This window comes from Phasianus colchicus, chromosome 2, assembly GCF_987193195.1.
Source record: "Phasianus colchicus chromosome 2, bPhaCol1.hap1.1, whole genome shotgun sequence".
In the NCBI taxonomy this organism is placed as follows: Eukaryota; Metazoa; Chordata; class Aves; order Galliformes; family Phasianidae; genus Phasianus; species Phasianus colchicus.
Window position 1 is genome coordinate 607,702 of NC_143437.1, and position 16,251 is coordinate 623,952.

Below are 16,251 nucleotides of genomic sequence, written 5' to 3' on the forward strand. Positions count from 1 at the left end.
AGCATAACAATTAATTCAGAGCTGTAAAACAAAGTTAGACAGTTGTGGAGGTGCTTTATGTAAGCTTGGATACTGTAGGTAATTTTGTGCTGTACATTAATTTTGAAGTAGAGGTGCATGAGATAGCAGTGTTCAATGTATAATTTTACCGTAACCAGAATGTTTCCAGTCTTAAGTACTGGTCCCATTCTGTGTCTGAAAATCTCTCTAGCTTGACTTAGCTGGCCTTAAAAAACCAATGCCACTACTTCTGGAACATCTTTTATCATAAATACTGCAATATGAAAGCGCTAAGCTGTGGAGACAACGTTCCTCAAACCCTTTATGACTGGAATTTACAATGTAGTCTACCAAAATTGTTACTTAGTTTGCTAGATGAAAGATCTCATTTGTTTCTCAAACTCATGCTTTAAGCTTTTTCATGTCTTTCTGTCCAGTTGTTGAGCTATAGATTTTTGTTCTTGAAAGCAATATGTACCCTAAAAAGCAGTTTAAAGTGTTTGAAGTACTGTTGAAGGATACTGGCTTGTGACCAGGCTTAGTCACAGCATTATAGAGCTGCAGATTATCAAAAGCTGTGGAGACCAGGAAGAAAACTATTAAAATGGAAATACTCCCAATAGTGTGACATCAGAATGACCATATTCCACAAGTCGCAGAACTAGATCAGTTCAGACATGCAGCGAAAATAGTTCAAATGAAAAGTTCACATGTGCTTTTATGTGCACCTTTCATTTTCAAGGTTGAAGTAAATTTGCAAGGCTTGTGGTCTGATGCGTACTAAAGAATTACATCTGACTTTGAAAGAACACCTGAAGTGTGTTTAATAATGCAATTCAGATAAGAGTTTTTCATAATTTTGAAACCTTTTAGATTATCTAGTAACAAAAATGGTGATGTTAGTTCTCACTTCCCTTTTAAATCTGACAAAAAGCTGTGTTGTTTTCAAAATTGGTGCCTTTTGCTGATCTCTGCAGATGCTATGAAAATTCAGCTTATGCAGAGTTCTTGATAAAATTTCGGGGGAAGGGTGTGTCTGTTCCTAGTGCAGTTATCCTGTATGTCAAAAAATTATTACAATGTACACCTGAGAAGGTTGTAGATACTATGTTGAATGCACACTCTGGAAATGAAAATAAATGGAAAAAAAGCATGAACCCATCATAAAAATAACTACAACTTGTAATTATATGTAAACCAATGTTTACTTTGTGCATATTTCTATACAGATTTTAAAAGCAAAAATTCTATGTACTCTGGGTACATTCATTTAACAAAAATATTACAGGGTGTTTTCTGTGTTTACATGAATTGATTGCCTGTTAGCTGATGAAGACACCCCCAAGTGCTTGTTTCAGGCTACCATGTGTTTGCTACTGTAACTGGAGCAATTATTTTCCAAAGCATTTTAGGTTAGTTTTCTTTTTCTAACTTGAATAATTTGCTGTGTGTTAATCTGATTGGTTAAGTGAACTATTTTCCAATAAAGTTAATATTTATGCAAAAAGCTTTAGAATAATGTTCATCTCTCAAGGAAGGTTGAAGTTATTTCCAGTAGACTTCAGCACTGGAAAGCAATAAAACTTTGGCTGTGGATTTCTTTAGATGAAGGGGAGCGGCATTAGGAAAAGACGCTGCAAGTATCACAGCATTAAAATGTACAGAGGTTGACTAAAGCAAGGAACTTGCTTTAGTGTTGAACTGTGCCTCTGAGATTGTCCCTCCAGATAAATTATTACTTACCCAAAACTTGCGGGGCACTATTTTCTTGCTCGTATGGGTGCCTAGATTTCTTTTTGTTCCCTTCCTCCCATGTTGCTAGGTAGGTCTCCAAATGTAATAGAGCAGAACCCACAATGTTAAGAGATTGCTGTTAAAAAATCATTTTGGTTACAAAATTGAGTATGAGAACATACCTCTTCTTTCTGCCCTTCATGAATACACCTCTGTACGTGATTTAATGGAACTGTATTTCTATTTAGGCTTTCACATTCAGGATGTCATTGCTGAAGTTGACTGATCAGCAACATTCTCTTGGGAAAAGCCTTAGCCAATCATTTTTCAAATTTTACATAAAATGCACCTTAATTACTAAATGCACCTGAAATAAAAAAATCATTTCTTGAGTGTGGGGGGGAAAATCAGTACTAAAGAAGTGAAAATACAGTGAGTGCTTGTGTTCTAGTAATACAAATACTATGTAAGGAAACTGGAATTCCAGATAACTTTTCAAGTCTCTACAAATACACTTTATTGCACATTTTCTGGGATAACTTGCACATTCACAGGTAAATTCGAAAACAAGCATGACATGTTCCTAGGGAAAATAATGTAATAATAAAATAATGTAACTTATACTGCTTCAACTTAATTTTGACACCAAGGGCTGAATGGGAGAAGATCTTTTCTATTACTACTCCTGCTAGAACAATGGTGAACGGTTGGGAACTCAGCTTGGCATTGGGACTCTGTGTTCTCTACTTGGAGTATTTATACATTTGGACTACCTGATGGAGCATGTTAGCATACTGCAGTAGATTGGCTGCATTTATCATCTACAACAGCTTTGCAGAACTATGGTTTTGTTTTCCTGTTTTTGTTCGGTTGTTTTTAAAGCTGAAAGTAGGTACTCAGTCTGCCAGCAGTCTCCTCAAGACACCTATCTAGTCTAAATTAGAACTCTGAAATGAATCAAATGCTACTGCAGGTATGTACTTGCCCTGTGTTTGCTTGCTTTTCATTTTCATACGTGTCTACTCTGTTCATTCATGCTGTTCAATGGGAACAAGAAAACAGTTTAAAAAACAAAGGTAGGGTTAAGAAGGGATGTTTTCAAAGATCAGAATATGGATGAATTAAATCAGAATGGATCAGAATATACTGTAAGTTAAAAAGATCCAAGTGAAGCACTCATATTTATACTTCTATTGGGCTGAAAAACACTTTTCCAATCAAAATACGTAAAAGGGCTTATATTTCTATTGTGAACCGTCTCAGTTTTTCTTAGTTCTTGCAAATCTGCAGTCTTTGTGGGTTCCTTCATGTAAAGACTATTGGGAACAACTGAAGATGAGGGAGAGGAGTTAAAATTGTTTTATCTCAGTGTGATAACATAATTCTGTGTGATGGAAAGAACTATCTGCAGCCTGCTTACTACCACAGCTGTTATTTTGACATGACTGTTGATAACGAGATAGTAATGATCAGTTTTCCTCTTTGGAATCTGTAGTGTTAGATCTAGTGTGAGGTGTTTGGGGGGTTTTTTGTTTGTTTTTTGCATCAGCTTTATTTTATTAACTTTTCTCCCTAGAGCTCTACCTGTGAGCATTTTGCTTCTTGGATTAACTGCGTCCAACTGTGCAATCATTAGAGCAAACTTCTACAAAGATAGTCGTAAATGCTTTACCCGTGAAGAGTCCAAGGGTTCTGCTTGCTTTTGAATCAATAGGATATCAGTTATGTGACAAGTTCATTATAGTCTGAAATAATGAAAATGAAAATTGAAACTGTAGGAGAGATGTTCCCAGAATTAGGCTGGGTACAATCCTCAGGCTATGTAAATAAAAGTTTAGAAAAATGACCTGAGCCCTAATCCACATCAGGGTTTTTTTCTTTTGGTGAATGGTTAATTTCATCTTTAACCTAAAAAAATAAAATTTCTAGGACTGAGTTACTAGTTTGGTCTTGGGATGCTGGCACTGTAAGCGTATGTAAGGATCTCAGACTATTCACCTTGTACAATAATAATGGATGTAGAGTTCTACTGACGCTCAAGTCTTGCATTTCTCTTCAATTACTACTTCACAACTGTACTGTCAGCTTACCAAAGGAAGTATCTCCTGTTTAAAAGCAGCATCACAGTCAGGAGAAGGAAAGAGGGCCTCCTAGGGATCAAACCGCATTGCAGTGATGCCACATGAGGAGAGAATAAAGGCCAAGAGAAAAAAAGCAATGGATAGAAGAAAGAGTAGCTGATGATCACTATCATGAAAACTGTAGCCCACTTACAGGTCCTGCTGCCTTCTGTTTGGAAGTTTGCATTTAATTTTAAAAATGTAATTTCATTTTTCTTTAACAAAAATAAGATTGCGTGCTGTAAAATTTACTTCAAAATATCCTAGTCTGCGCAAAACAAGGTCACTCGTATTCCTCTTGAATATGTTGCTCTTAGCACGTGTTGTTGTGATTCAGAAGACCCCTTTCTTGTGCTGACTGCGGTGTTTATATGGCTGTACGATCAGGTCAAAGAGCTGATTTGTCAGAAAAGTAAACTTATGATGCCCTGGCAGTTAATTTTGGATTTATGATCAAATGGACTGCCAGGTCAAAGTAAGGAAGAGGGCAAAGAGAAACAAACACAAATTCAACTCTGATTATGCACAGTGTGGAACTGTATTTTCTGTTAACAACAAATGCAGCTGACGCACTCTGGTCGCGTGGCCACCGATCCGTTCCACACTAGAAGGCAACCTGTGCAAAATGACGTTAGAGGTCGCGGAAGGAAATGAACACAACTTATTGCGGCAACGGTGTTTGTGTTAGCTAAGTATGACAACCACGCCGAAGATGCCTACCACGCTTCTTTTTGGCTTTTAATTTCAAGAACTTCAACACTGACAGCGCTAAGAAGAAAACGAGCAAACCAATCCCGCAGTTACGCAGGAGAGCGCCAATCGAACGCGAGACGAGAGCCCGGGAAGCGGGCCGGCTGCGCGCGTGGCCTGACGGGCGCTCACTGCGGCCAGCCGCCTCCGCAGCGCCGCTGCGCAAGTAGCCGCCGGCTGCCGGCAGGCTGGAACGCGTCCCGGGGACGGCGAGGAGTGAACCACCAGCCTGCCGAACTCGTTTCGAACTCTCAGAGGAGCGCCGGGGAGCACAAAGCGGCACGGCCCTGCGCCGCGCTCGCTTTAAGCGGGAGCGGCCGTCCCGCTCCGCGCGGCACGGGGGAGGTCCTTCCCGGCGGGGGGCGGGACCAGGGCCGCGACGGCCGCCTCGCGCCTCACCCGTCAGCGCGCGCCGCCTCAGCCGCCATCTTGCCCTCTAGGCCCCGCTGCCGGCCCGCCCCCTCCTCCCTCCCCGCTCGCCGGCCTGCCGCCCGGCCCGGGCTGGGAAAGGCGGGGCGAAAGGGAGGAGGGACTCGGCCGCTTTCGTCTCTCGTCTCGTCGGAAACCGCCGAGCGGAGCCCGAGCGCTCCGTCTCCCTCGCTGCCGTTCCCTCCTCCTCCTTCCCCCTCACCAAAATGGCGGCGCGCGGAGCCGCCGGCAGCCAGTGAGTGACTCGGCTTCCCCTCCCGCCGCCGCCGCGGGCTTATTGGCATCGCTCGGCCGCCCCATCCCACCCGCCCCGGACCGGCCCCCGCCCTCCCGCCCCTCCTTCTCTCCCCTCCCCCCCCCCGCTGACCCCCGCCCCGGCCCCCATCAATCACCGATCGGCGGCCCCGCGCGGATCAATCAATGGTTGGGAGGAGGCGGTGGCGGCGGCTGCTGCTGTTAATGAACAATGTGTGAGAGCTGCGCCGAGCTGCTGGAGGTGTTAAACGAGAGTAAGTGCGGCCGCCCTCTCCGCTGCCCTTCTCCGGCAGTCCTCGCCCCGCGCTCCCGCACCCCCTCCCCGCGGACCGGGCCGTAATCCCGCGCCGCCTTCTGCCTCCGCCCGGCTCGGGCCTCCCGGGCGCGGGGTTACCTCCCGCCGGGGCGGCCATAACGGCGGAGCCCGCCCCGCTCCGCGGCTCCTTTCCCTCCTCTCCGCCCGCGGCCTGGGGAGGGCTCGGCCCCTCGGGGCCTTCCGAGAAGCCGCCGGGCGCGCGCGGCCGGGCGGGACGTGACGAGCTGCCGCTGCCGGCCGCCCATCCTGCCCGGCGCGGCGGGGCCTAGCTGCTCCGCGCCGTGCTCGAGCTGCCGAGCCGCTGGAGGCCGAGCCTGGGGGAGCTGAAATCTTCCGCCTAAACGTTTTCCTCCTCGTATGCCGCGGTCAATTTAGGAGCGGATCGGCCTCCGATAAACCGAAACGCTGAATGCTTCCTAGAACGGTGCTTGGGTAGAGCTTCCTTTTATTCTTCCTTTTTTTTTTCCTTTTTATTTTTTTTCTAACTCTGACGAGGCCTAATTACCTGTGGTATTTGTTCTCTGCTGATAAAGCAGTTGCTGTTACGGTGGGTGAATGTTTGCCACTTTCTTGAAATATTCCTTGGTGGTCAGCAAAAAAAAAAAAAAAAGAAAAGAAAAAACAAAAAAACAACAACCAAAAACGGGTGTGTAAAACTAACTTTCAGGAAAGCCTGGTGGTGGGAATATATCAGGTTAAAAGGTTAATGTCAGAGAATTTTTATAGTTATTTGCCAAGCCTATCATTCTGGTATCTTGTTTTGAGCAATTATTGGGATGTTGGCTTAATTTAGCCTGTGTACTTTAGTTTTCTTAACTGCAGAGGTTGGAAACAGGTTGGAACTGCAGACTGAGTGCTTATTTAAGTACCTGGTACTAAACAGAACTGTGTTACCAATGGTGCACTGATGACAATTGTATTGGAAGTGGTAACTGTTTAGTTTTTGATGGACTGATACATAATCATTGTTCAAACTTGATTGATGTGATCAAATAGGAAAGAGAAAAAAGGCAACATTAAACTGGATATTTCAAGAAATCGCTGGATTTCTAGTATGAGCCTATTTTTAGAACCATTTCTAGATATTTGGGATATAAGCATGTAGATGCTTCCTTATAAGACAAGGGGGATATTAGATTGCTTTAATAGTGGGGCTTTGATAAGTTGAGTATGGATAACTTAATAGCTCCCTATAACTTACGATCCAAACCTGCAATTTTTGAAAAGGAAACTAGGCTTTTCTAGTTAAATGTGGAGAGACAGTTGTATGTCGCTGTTGTTGAATAGCAAACTTGAAGAACTTCTGGTCAAATAAAACTTGACATACGTATTTTTTTATGTGTTTGGAGGCTAAGATATATGATGGTGCCTTGTGCATGCTAAATAAGTCTTTACTGTGTGAGGAGTTATAAGGGATATGCTTTGATGCTTTTTCATTTCTTTTATAACTTTAAGCTGCATTCATCTGCATTTGGTATGTAATATTTAATCATAACGTACAAGAATAACGTCAAGCCTTAGTTTATAAAATGCTGCAGCAGAAATGAAAAGTGGTAGTAAAGAATGAGGTCATGCCCAAAATGTGTGAGCCAGAGACTGCAAGCAGTTTCCTTTTCTTGCCTGCTAAGCATTTGGGATTGCCTTTTCACTGAAACAGTGTTTTGAAGGAGGTCCAGGAAACATCTCGTTTGTTTTAGAAATTTTTTTGTAAACTAAACATTTTTATCAAGAGCACGTACTGCCCTTATCTTTGTTTATCCCAGTGTTTACCAAATAATTATTTGATGTCTGTTACATGACCAGTCACTTAGAAGTTGAATTGACTATCATCTCAGTGTATTCTGTAGAAAAAGCACGTGGAAAGCTCCAGTTTTCTGAAGAAGAGTTACCAATTTAAAGGGGACAGAAGGATGGAACTTTGTGTTTCTGCAAACAACTGGGCATATTTTTATTATAAGGATATTGGTCTCTCTAAACTGTAAAAATAGTAATTCTAAAGCCCCAAACGGTGCGCAGAGCTGGAGTTTTTGTCTAGCAGTGGCCTTGGTATAGGCCTAGGCTTGTATCTCGTAGAAACTCACTACAAGAATCTAGGGCCTTAGGCCTGTTGCTTCTGTGGCGTTTTTAAGTGTGAGATAAATTCTTGTGGAATTGGAAGATTAATTTAAAAAAAAAAAAAACTTTTTTTTGGACTGAGTGTCTGGGTACATATATACTTAAGATAGTTTCATTGCTAAGTTTATGCACAGTGAGTAACAGTTCTTTATTGTCAGCATTTGATTGAAATTTGGAACACTGTAAGCTCACTGATCTTGAGGAAGTTTCATAAGAACTAGTAAAAGTTTCAGTTGTTATCTGATCCAGGAACTCAATAAGACAAAATCCTCCATGGAAGTGCCCGGGCTTTGAAGTAGTTCTTGTGTAGCAGAACAGTCTGTTGCTCATTTTGAGTAAACAGTTTAATTTCTTGCTGAGTGTTCTAGGTATATTAGCATCACTTGCCTTTTCCCAGGCGAAGTTTTAATAGAAGTCTCTTTAAATGTTAGTCCAAGTTCTGAATTAATCTCAGCATAAACATTTTATGTAACCTTACATTTAAACAGAAAAATCCAGCCTTTACTTTAAGATACGTGTACTTTCAAAAGATGTAAGAGCAGATTCTTGTGGTGTAATTGTAGGGACTTATTTAAATACACTTGCTTTCTGCGGAAAAAACTAAGAGGACATTATATGCTTTCATGTTAATACATTCTATATCCTAATGTGAACCCTGATATCAACAGTCCTTGGTTTCTTTGGATGCCAGTTCTTGTCAATCTATGAGGGATTATATTGAGTTTCATTCATCAGTAATACTTATATTGCTGTGCTGTCCAGAGGCCCTAATCAGGATAGTACTGTTCTGCTTGTTATTGAGCAGATATTCAGATAGTCTTACCCCTAATTTAACTTAAAAAAAAAAATTTTTTTAAGTATTGTAATCAAGTATTTTCCTGTTTCCAGTCTCTTACGCCTCAGTTTTGCAGGTGTCTGTATCACACTTGCGACTGCTGTAATGGTTTCCAGTTGTCTGCAGAACCACATGATCACTGGCTGCTGATGCTGTGTCCTGTCTTAAGAATGCAGAGTGCCTGATGCTTCATGAGTGACAAAGGTTGCTGTTGTGTGCCTGGGCTTCTTGTAGCCCAAAGTGGAAATCAGTTCTCCTACTGGTCCTGAGTCAACTGCACTTGCAATCCTGGCTGTGTTCTGTCTCAGAGAGCCTGGCCGGCTTGGATGCATAAAAGGCTTCCTTCACAGTTGGTGTTCATGTATGTTGATACAAAACTCTGCAGATGGTGTTCATGTATGTTGATACAAAACAAGTGTTTTTGTTTACACTTGTTTTGTTTTTTTTTTCTTTGCCATAATTTTTATAAAAGTTAAAGAAAAAATGAAGCCAGCAATCAAATTTAGAAAAGTAGGTTTCAATATACAGCAGCAATCATGATTTTAGGTAGTGATGGTAGGTCTGCATTGTTCACGTTTCTGGAAACTGGGTTTGTTTTCTTCCCAATGTTCCGCTTTGCTTTTTTCATTGTTTGGCTCTTCAGCACAGTTTTTTTTTTTTTTTTGTCTAGCAGATCTAAAGACTTATAAAATCAGTTCACAGTAATTAATTGAGATATCTAGATATTATTCTTTTAGGCAAGCTTTCAGGCTATGTTTCTCTCTTTTTTAATACTTTGAAAATCATTATCAACAACAAGGTTTATTCAGGCAGAAGAAATGGATGTAGACTAATAGTTTTGTCTGTTTTCACTGTCTGCTGTCTTGCAGAACTTACTCTAGTATGATCAGGTCCATAAAACATTTGAGATACGTAGTGTTTTGTTGCTATTTTTGTAGATGTAGGAGAGCCCTTAATTTGAGTGCTCAAGATGCTTGACTTGTCATATAATTCTGGCATGTAGAAAGTACAAAGGTTGAGCAAAGTTGTTTACCTTAAGGTAGAAAAGAAATAAAAGTATTCATAGCAGTGCGTTGTTCAGTTTGATCTTCTCTGTCTGGGGAGGATGAATATTTAGTATGGTAAATATTCAGATATTATTTGGGATATTGAGTATATTGAGTATATAATAAGAATACTACAAATATTGTATAATTAGCTTCACTCTGTCTGTAGGAGCTGCTATTATGGTGGTTGCCTTTAAACAGTAGTATTGATTGTTTGACCACCTATAGGTTTTTGTGTAGATCTAGAATTTCATTTGACTGTTCCTCTTGTGTGAGACTTTATAGTTGTCTCTGCTGTATGGTGCTTTTTTTGTTAGTTTTTTTTTTTTAATTTCCACTTCCATGATATTCATGGTATTTTCCTGTTCACATCTTTTGCACTGAGAATCATAGAATCACAAGGTTGGAAAGAACCTACAAGATCTATGTCAGCTGTTCTCCCACTACCATTGCTGCCACAAGCTACTAAATCATATCTCTTGGGGCCTGTCCTTTTCAATATCTTTATTGATGACCTGGATGAGGGCATTGAGTGCACCCTCAGTAAGATTGCAGATGACACCAAGTTGGCTGGAAGTGTTGATCTGCCTGGGGGTAGCGAGGCCCTACAGAGGGATCTGGACAGGCTGGATAGCTGGGCTGAGGCCAATGGGATGAGGTTTAATAAGACCAAATGCCGGGTCCTTCACTTTGGCCACAGCAACCCCAAGCAACGCTACAGGCTTGGGGTGGAGTGGCTAGAAGACTGTGTAGAGGAACTGGACATGGGGGTGTTGGTTGACTCTCGGCTAAACATGAGCCAGCAGTGTGCCTGGGTGGCCAAGAAGGCCAATGGCATCCTGGCTTGTATCAGAAGTAGTGTGACCAGCAGGAGTAGGGAAGTAATTGTTCCCCTGTACTCAGCTCTGGTGAGGCCGCACCTTGAGTTCTGTGTCCAGTTCTGGGCCCCTCACTGCAAGAAAGACATTGAGGCCCTGGAGCGTGTTCAAAGAAGGGCAACAAAGCTGGTGAGGGGTCTGGAGCACAGGCCTTATGAGGAGCGGCTGAAGGAGCTGGCATTGTTCAGTCTGGAGAAGAGGAGGCTCAGGGGAGACCTTACTGCTCTCTATAACTACCTGAAGGGAGGTTATAGCGAGCTGGGGGTCGGCCTCTTCTCTCGTGTAACTGGTGATAGGACTAGAGGGAATGGTTTCAAGCTGTGCCAGGGAAGATTCAGGCTGGATATTAGGAAATACTACTTCTCTGAAAGGGTGGTCAGGCACTGGAATGGGCTGCCCAGGGAGGTGGTGGAGTCCCCTTCCCTGGAGGTGTTCAAGGAACGTTTGGATGTTGTGTTGAGGGATATGGTTTAGCGAGAACCATTGGTGATAGGTGGATGGTTGGACTGGATGATCTTATAGGTCTTTTCCAACCTTAGTGATTCTGTGATTCATAGATGCCTCTTGAACACTGCCAGGGACGGTGACTCCACCACCTCCCTGCGCAGCCATTCCAGTGCCTGACCGCTCTCTGAGAGAAAAAGTTCTTCCTCATGTCTAACCTAAACCTCCTCTGGTACAACTTGTGGCCATTTCCTCGGGTCCCGTTTGTTGCCTGGGAGAAGAGGCCAAACCCCTCCTCATCACAACCTCCCTTCAGGAAGTTGTAGAGTGTAACGAGGTCTCCCCTGAGCCTTCTCTTCTCCAGACTAAACAATCCCAGCTCCCTCAGCCTCTCCTCATAGGACTTGTGCTCCAGACCCCTTGCCAGTTTTGTTGCCCTTCGCTTGACATGTTCCAGGGCCTCAATGTCTTTCTTGCAGTGAGGGGCCCAAAACTGAACACAGTACTCGAGGTGCAGCCTCACCAGTGCTGAGTACAGGGGGATGATCTCCTCCCTGCTCCTGCTGGCCACACTGTTTCTAATGCAGGCCAGGATGCTGTTTGCCCTCTTGGCCACCTGGGCACACTTTCAGCTCATGTTGAGCCAAGCATCAACCAACACCTCCAGGTCCCTTTCCTCTTCACAGTCATCCAGCCACTCATCCCCAAGCCTATAACGCATGGGGTTGTTGTGGCCAAAGTGCAGGACCTTGTTAAATTTCATCCCATTCATCTCAGCCCAGTGATCTACCTTATCTGGATCCCTCTGAAGGGCCTCTCTAGCCTCAGGCAGGTCAACACCACCTCCCAACTTGGTGTCATCTGCAAACTTACTGAGGGTACGCTCAATCCCCTCGTCTAGGTCAAACATAAACAGAAGATGGGCCCCAGTACTGATCCTGGGGAGACACCACTTGTAACGGGTCTCCAGCTGGACTTAACTCCTTTGACCGCTACCCGCTGGGCACGGCCCTCTAACCAGTTTCTTACCCAAAGAAGGTTATACCTGTCCAGGCTATGGGCAGCCAGTTTCCCCAGAAAAATACTGTGAGAGAGATCATGTCAAAGGCTTTGCTGAACTCTGGGCAGACTACATCAACAGCCTCATCTACCAGTCTGGTCACCCAGTCGTAGAAGGAGATGAGGATGGTCAAGCACGACCTGCCTTTCATGAACCCATGCTGTCTAGGCCTGATCCCCTGGACACCAAGCACGTGCCTGTGATCTCACCCAAGATGATTTGCGCCATAACTTTCCCTGGTACTGAGGTCAGGCTGGCATGCCTGTAGGTCCCCAGATAAAGAGATATAGATAAAGACTCTGTGGATGAGGAGACTGTAACTTTGTTATACTAACCTAGACCTTTGCTTTGTCCTATTCAATAAAATAAGCGGCTTTGTTTTTTTTTTTTTAAGTAAAATTCAAATTCAGTGACTTTCATGTTTGCTTTTATTTTAGACACATTTTAAGGGGATGAACAGATTTAAAGGAAAATTGAAATAACTCTTGCTTTGTAGTGGTATTTTCCAAATTGTAGTTATTGTGGGCTGTGTTAAAGTGTTACTCCAGATGAATCAGAATAACCAGAGAAAAAGAAAACGGAAGGAGGAGCTTGCATCCCTTAAAACTGTGAACTTTCTAAAGTAAAAGGGAAGGTGATGCTAAGATAGAGTACTTTTAACTTGTTTGTAATTGCAAGGCAGTTGAAAGATAGTCTGATTTTCATAGCGAAAAGGCTTCTATTTTTGGAAAGATATTTCAGTTTTTGCTCTCTGTAGTGACTTTGGTTTGTGTTATCTGATGTGATTAAAAATGATTTTGTCCAGAAACTTTTCCTGTTATGGCTCTAGAAGATTGGTTCTCTTCACTGCTTGAGCAACTTGATCACTGATGCTGAAGATTAGTTACATAAATTCCATTCTGCTGAGTTTTGTTGTGAGTTATGGACCATTGAAATGTGTTTGTTGAGTATTTTCTCTTTGCAAATAGTGAAATCTCATGTTGGTAGCACATTTATTTACAGTATGCTTTAAGCTTAGGTAAGCTGTAGAAACTAACTTCCTTACTTTTTCTACCGCATAGGATATTAAGGAAATTTTGATTACAGTTAAGGTTCTCAATTAGAGAGCATTCACAGCAAAATACTTTCTTAGTAAGGGGCACACAGAGATTTTATAGTTATTCCTGCTTATTGATGTAAGTAACTTCAATGAAATTCAAGGAAGAAAAACACATTTGGCTGCATCTGACCTTTCTTTAGTATTCAAATATTGTAGACCTTGAAGTCTTTTTATTCCCTGTGTAGGAAAACTTCCTTTTCATGGTTTTATTTTTCTTCGTATCTTTTGATGTTGTACAGCTTTTCCTCTGCAAGGATAGTTTTCAAGATGCAGAAATCCCAAATTATTCCTGAGACATGCCCAAGTTGTGTTTTAGCAGTTTTGGATGTGGTCAGTGTCTGTGCCTCAGAGACCATTGTCTGATATGACCACCCTTGCTGGAAGGAGCCACAGGATCCTGGTGGTGAGGAAACATGGGGCAAGCACTGTGCTGTGGGTGAAGGACAGGACCTTGGAGAGCAGATACTGGTCCTGCTTCTCTTTGCCTGATGCTGAGTTAGATGCCCTGGCTTCTGGGAGACCAGGGGTTTCCTCGTTCACAGAGGAACTTGTGAATTCCTCACAGAATTCCTTGGGGAATTAGGAGACTCACTCTTTCTTTAACTTTGTAGAATTACTTTTTGCTTATTTTTCTCCTGTGTCGAGCTGTAAGATACATTTCTTCACTGTTAATACAACTTTTTAACTTTGGGACTTTGATTTCTTGCGACTTTGATTTTTCATGTCAACTGCAGTTTACTTCTGTCTTCCAGCATTCTAGTAGCACAGAGTGAGAAAAGCCACCCTTGCTTCCTAGGATCAGGTTCTGTAGAGAAGTGATGAACAGTCTACAATTTGGCATTTTAGAAATTGGAAGGGAAGAGCTGTGTTTACTCAGCTCCTGTTAGTTCATGTATTTTCTACTTTGGCTGGTTAGCTTCATCTAAAGACTTGATAACATTCATACTCTATCCTGTACCTCTTCTTTCTTTCAACTCTTCTATTAGCTGTTCTTTCAAAGTTAAATTTCTGTGCTCATAATTTCTTCCATTTCTTAGTTTCCATTCTACTTGTTTGTATGCACCTTCTGCTCTTTTCTGTCCTTCACTTTACTTTATTATTCAGTATTGCTGTATCCATAGTTTTGTGCCTTCATATTATTACACATACATATGTCCTTTAACAGGGTTCCATAAGAACTATATATTCTTTTTCTTTCCTGTGTTCTCTTGGATACTGATTCAGAAAAGATTAGAGATCAGTCCAGAACTTGCCTGTGGTTGATGGTAGTGATGTGTTTGTGTCTTGCTGCTTTCAGCAAGTCCCATTAAGTCTCCCACTGTACAGAGGGGAGCTTGTTAGTGAGGGAGACAGAGATTCTCTGAGTGATGTGCTTGTGTTTAAAAAGCAAAGCAACAAAAGACCATTAAAGCAAAAAAGCTCATTTTCTTTGTTACCTAATTTTAGTTTTACCAGCACAAGTAGAAAGTAAATAAGGATTTTTGCAGGCTAAGACATGCAGTTATAGTCATGAGGATGCTGGAACAACCTGAAAAAGAACGTTGCAGTCTTCAGAAGCAAGTGGTTCCACTGAGTATTGAATGTTGCCTGTACTAGTGACATAAGTGGCTGTTTTTTTTCACTTTGTTTCTTGCATGGAAATTGATTTGTAATCTGAATGCTCAACGTGAATGTACAACTGTCAGGATCTCTGGTTTTCTTAATGGTTTATTGAAATATCCACCTTATTTGTAGTTTTAGAAGGATATACTTCTGGAATTTTCCAGATCTGGAATATTTGATGAAAGGTCAACTTCTTGAAGAAGAAAGTAAACGCATTACTATTATTTTTGCATAATATAAGAGGAAAGATGTAGGCTGTTTATCTGTGTGGACTTGTGTGCATCCCTATAGAATTCCTCTGGGAGATTTGGTGCTGGAGCAACTGTTTGAAGATGAAACTTGCCAGAAGTCCTTGTGGAAGAAGTGTCTTTGAATGTTCACCTTATTTTAGCTAATTTGCAGTAGGTGTGTAAATGACTGGAACGACAAGAGCATTGAGGTACAATTTCTAGATCTGCATTCACACTTGTAGAAGCTTTTTGGCAGATCTGTGAAGTATAACTGAAGCACTGGAGGTTTCTGCAAGCCTTGGGAAAGTGTTTTTGCCCAACGATGGAAGCATATCACTTTCTCATTTTTTAAAACCAGTTCTCAAAACATTTCTTTATGCTTAGTTCCACTTCTTAAGCTGCAAGAGGATTTTCTTGATAAGGCAGTCTGTTAACCATGTGAGTGTACCCCTGTACAGAAATAATGGGCTCAAAAAGTCACATAATGATCTGTGCGCTTTATGCTGTGTTTTGCAGCATTTACTGTCTTGGTATCTCTGGTATTTTGGTATCTGTGCTCCCTGACCCATTTGAGGGAATTTGATAATTTTTCATGAGAGCTTAATTTCAATTTCAGGAAACAGTCAGTTGCCTGTATGTTAATCTATGACATGTAACTCATTCTGAATTTTTACCACTACTATAATAATAATATATTTTTTTTTTAAGTTGAGAGTCTGGGGAACTGGGCTGAAACTTTTCCGGAGATCTCTGTTGATGGTCCCTGCTTTTTTCAAATCTAGTAATCAGTTTTAATTCTAAATTTTCTGGTTATCAACAAAACTGACAGTTCTTTCACGCCCACCCTCTTTTCTGCTCAGAGAAGCTGTAAACACTGCTAGAAATGAACAGTGGCATGTCTGCAGAGAAGAACAAGTCCAGAAAAGCAATATAAGGACCAGAATATCAAAATCTGCAGGGGATTTTGTGAAATCATTTGTCCCCAAAAGGGTTACCTAATATATTTAGTCAATCTTTTTAGTCACGTGGTGTTTCAGTCAGGAGGTTTATGATGGAATTGTACTCTAGACTATCTGTCATCAGCTGACATAAATCTGAACAAGGATTTTGGGTTTTTTGTGGTTTATTTTTGTTTTGTTTTGTTTTTTTTCTTGAAACTGTTGTAGAATAGTACTGGGGAATGTAAGCTCAGAAACTCAATACAGTAAGTTTATTTTCTTACTGTTTAAGGATGGCCTGCATTTTTTTTCTGCATTGACCAATCTGTCATGGGTAGGAATACAGTATTTCTTAGCGTATAAAACAATGTTGTTGTTTTTCTTTGAGCTGCCTTTTTTA

At 41.8% G+C, this 16,251-nt stretch overlaps 1 protein-coding gene across 4 annotated transcripts in view; it reads left to right on the plus strand.

The window, feature by feature from the left end:
* Positions 1-5,376: 5,376 nt before the first annotated feature.
* The window catches only part of USP34 (ubiquitin specific peptidase 34), a 132,948-nt gene continuing 122,073 nt past the window's right edge, over positions 5,377-16,251 (plus strand). For all 4 annotated transcript variants that reach the window (XM_031595167.2, XM_031595163.2, XM_031595166.2 and 1 more), the window contains exon 1: positions 5,377-5,542. In XM_031595167.2, coding sequence (XP_031451027.1) covers positions 5,500-5,542 — 43 coding nt within the window. In that variant the 5' untranslated portion in view covers positions 5,377-5,499. The remainder of the gene's footprint in view (positions 5,543-16,251) is intronic.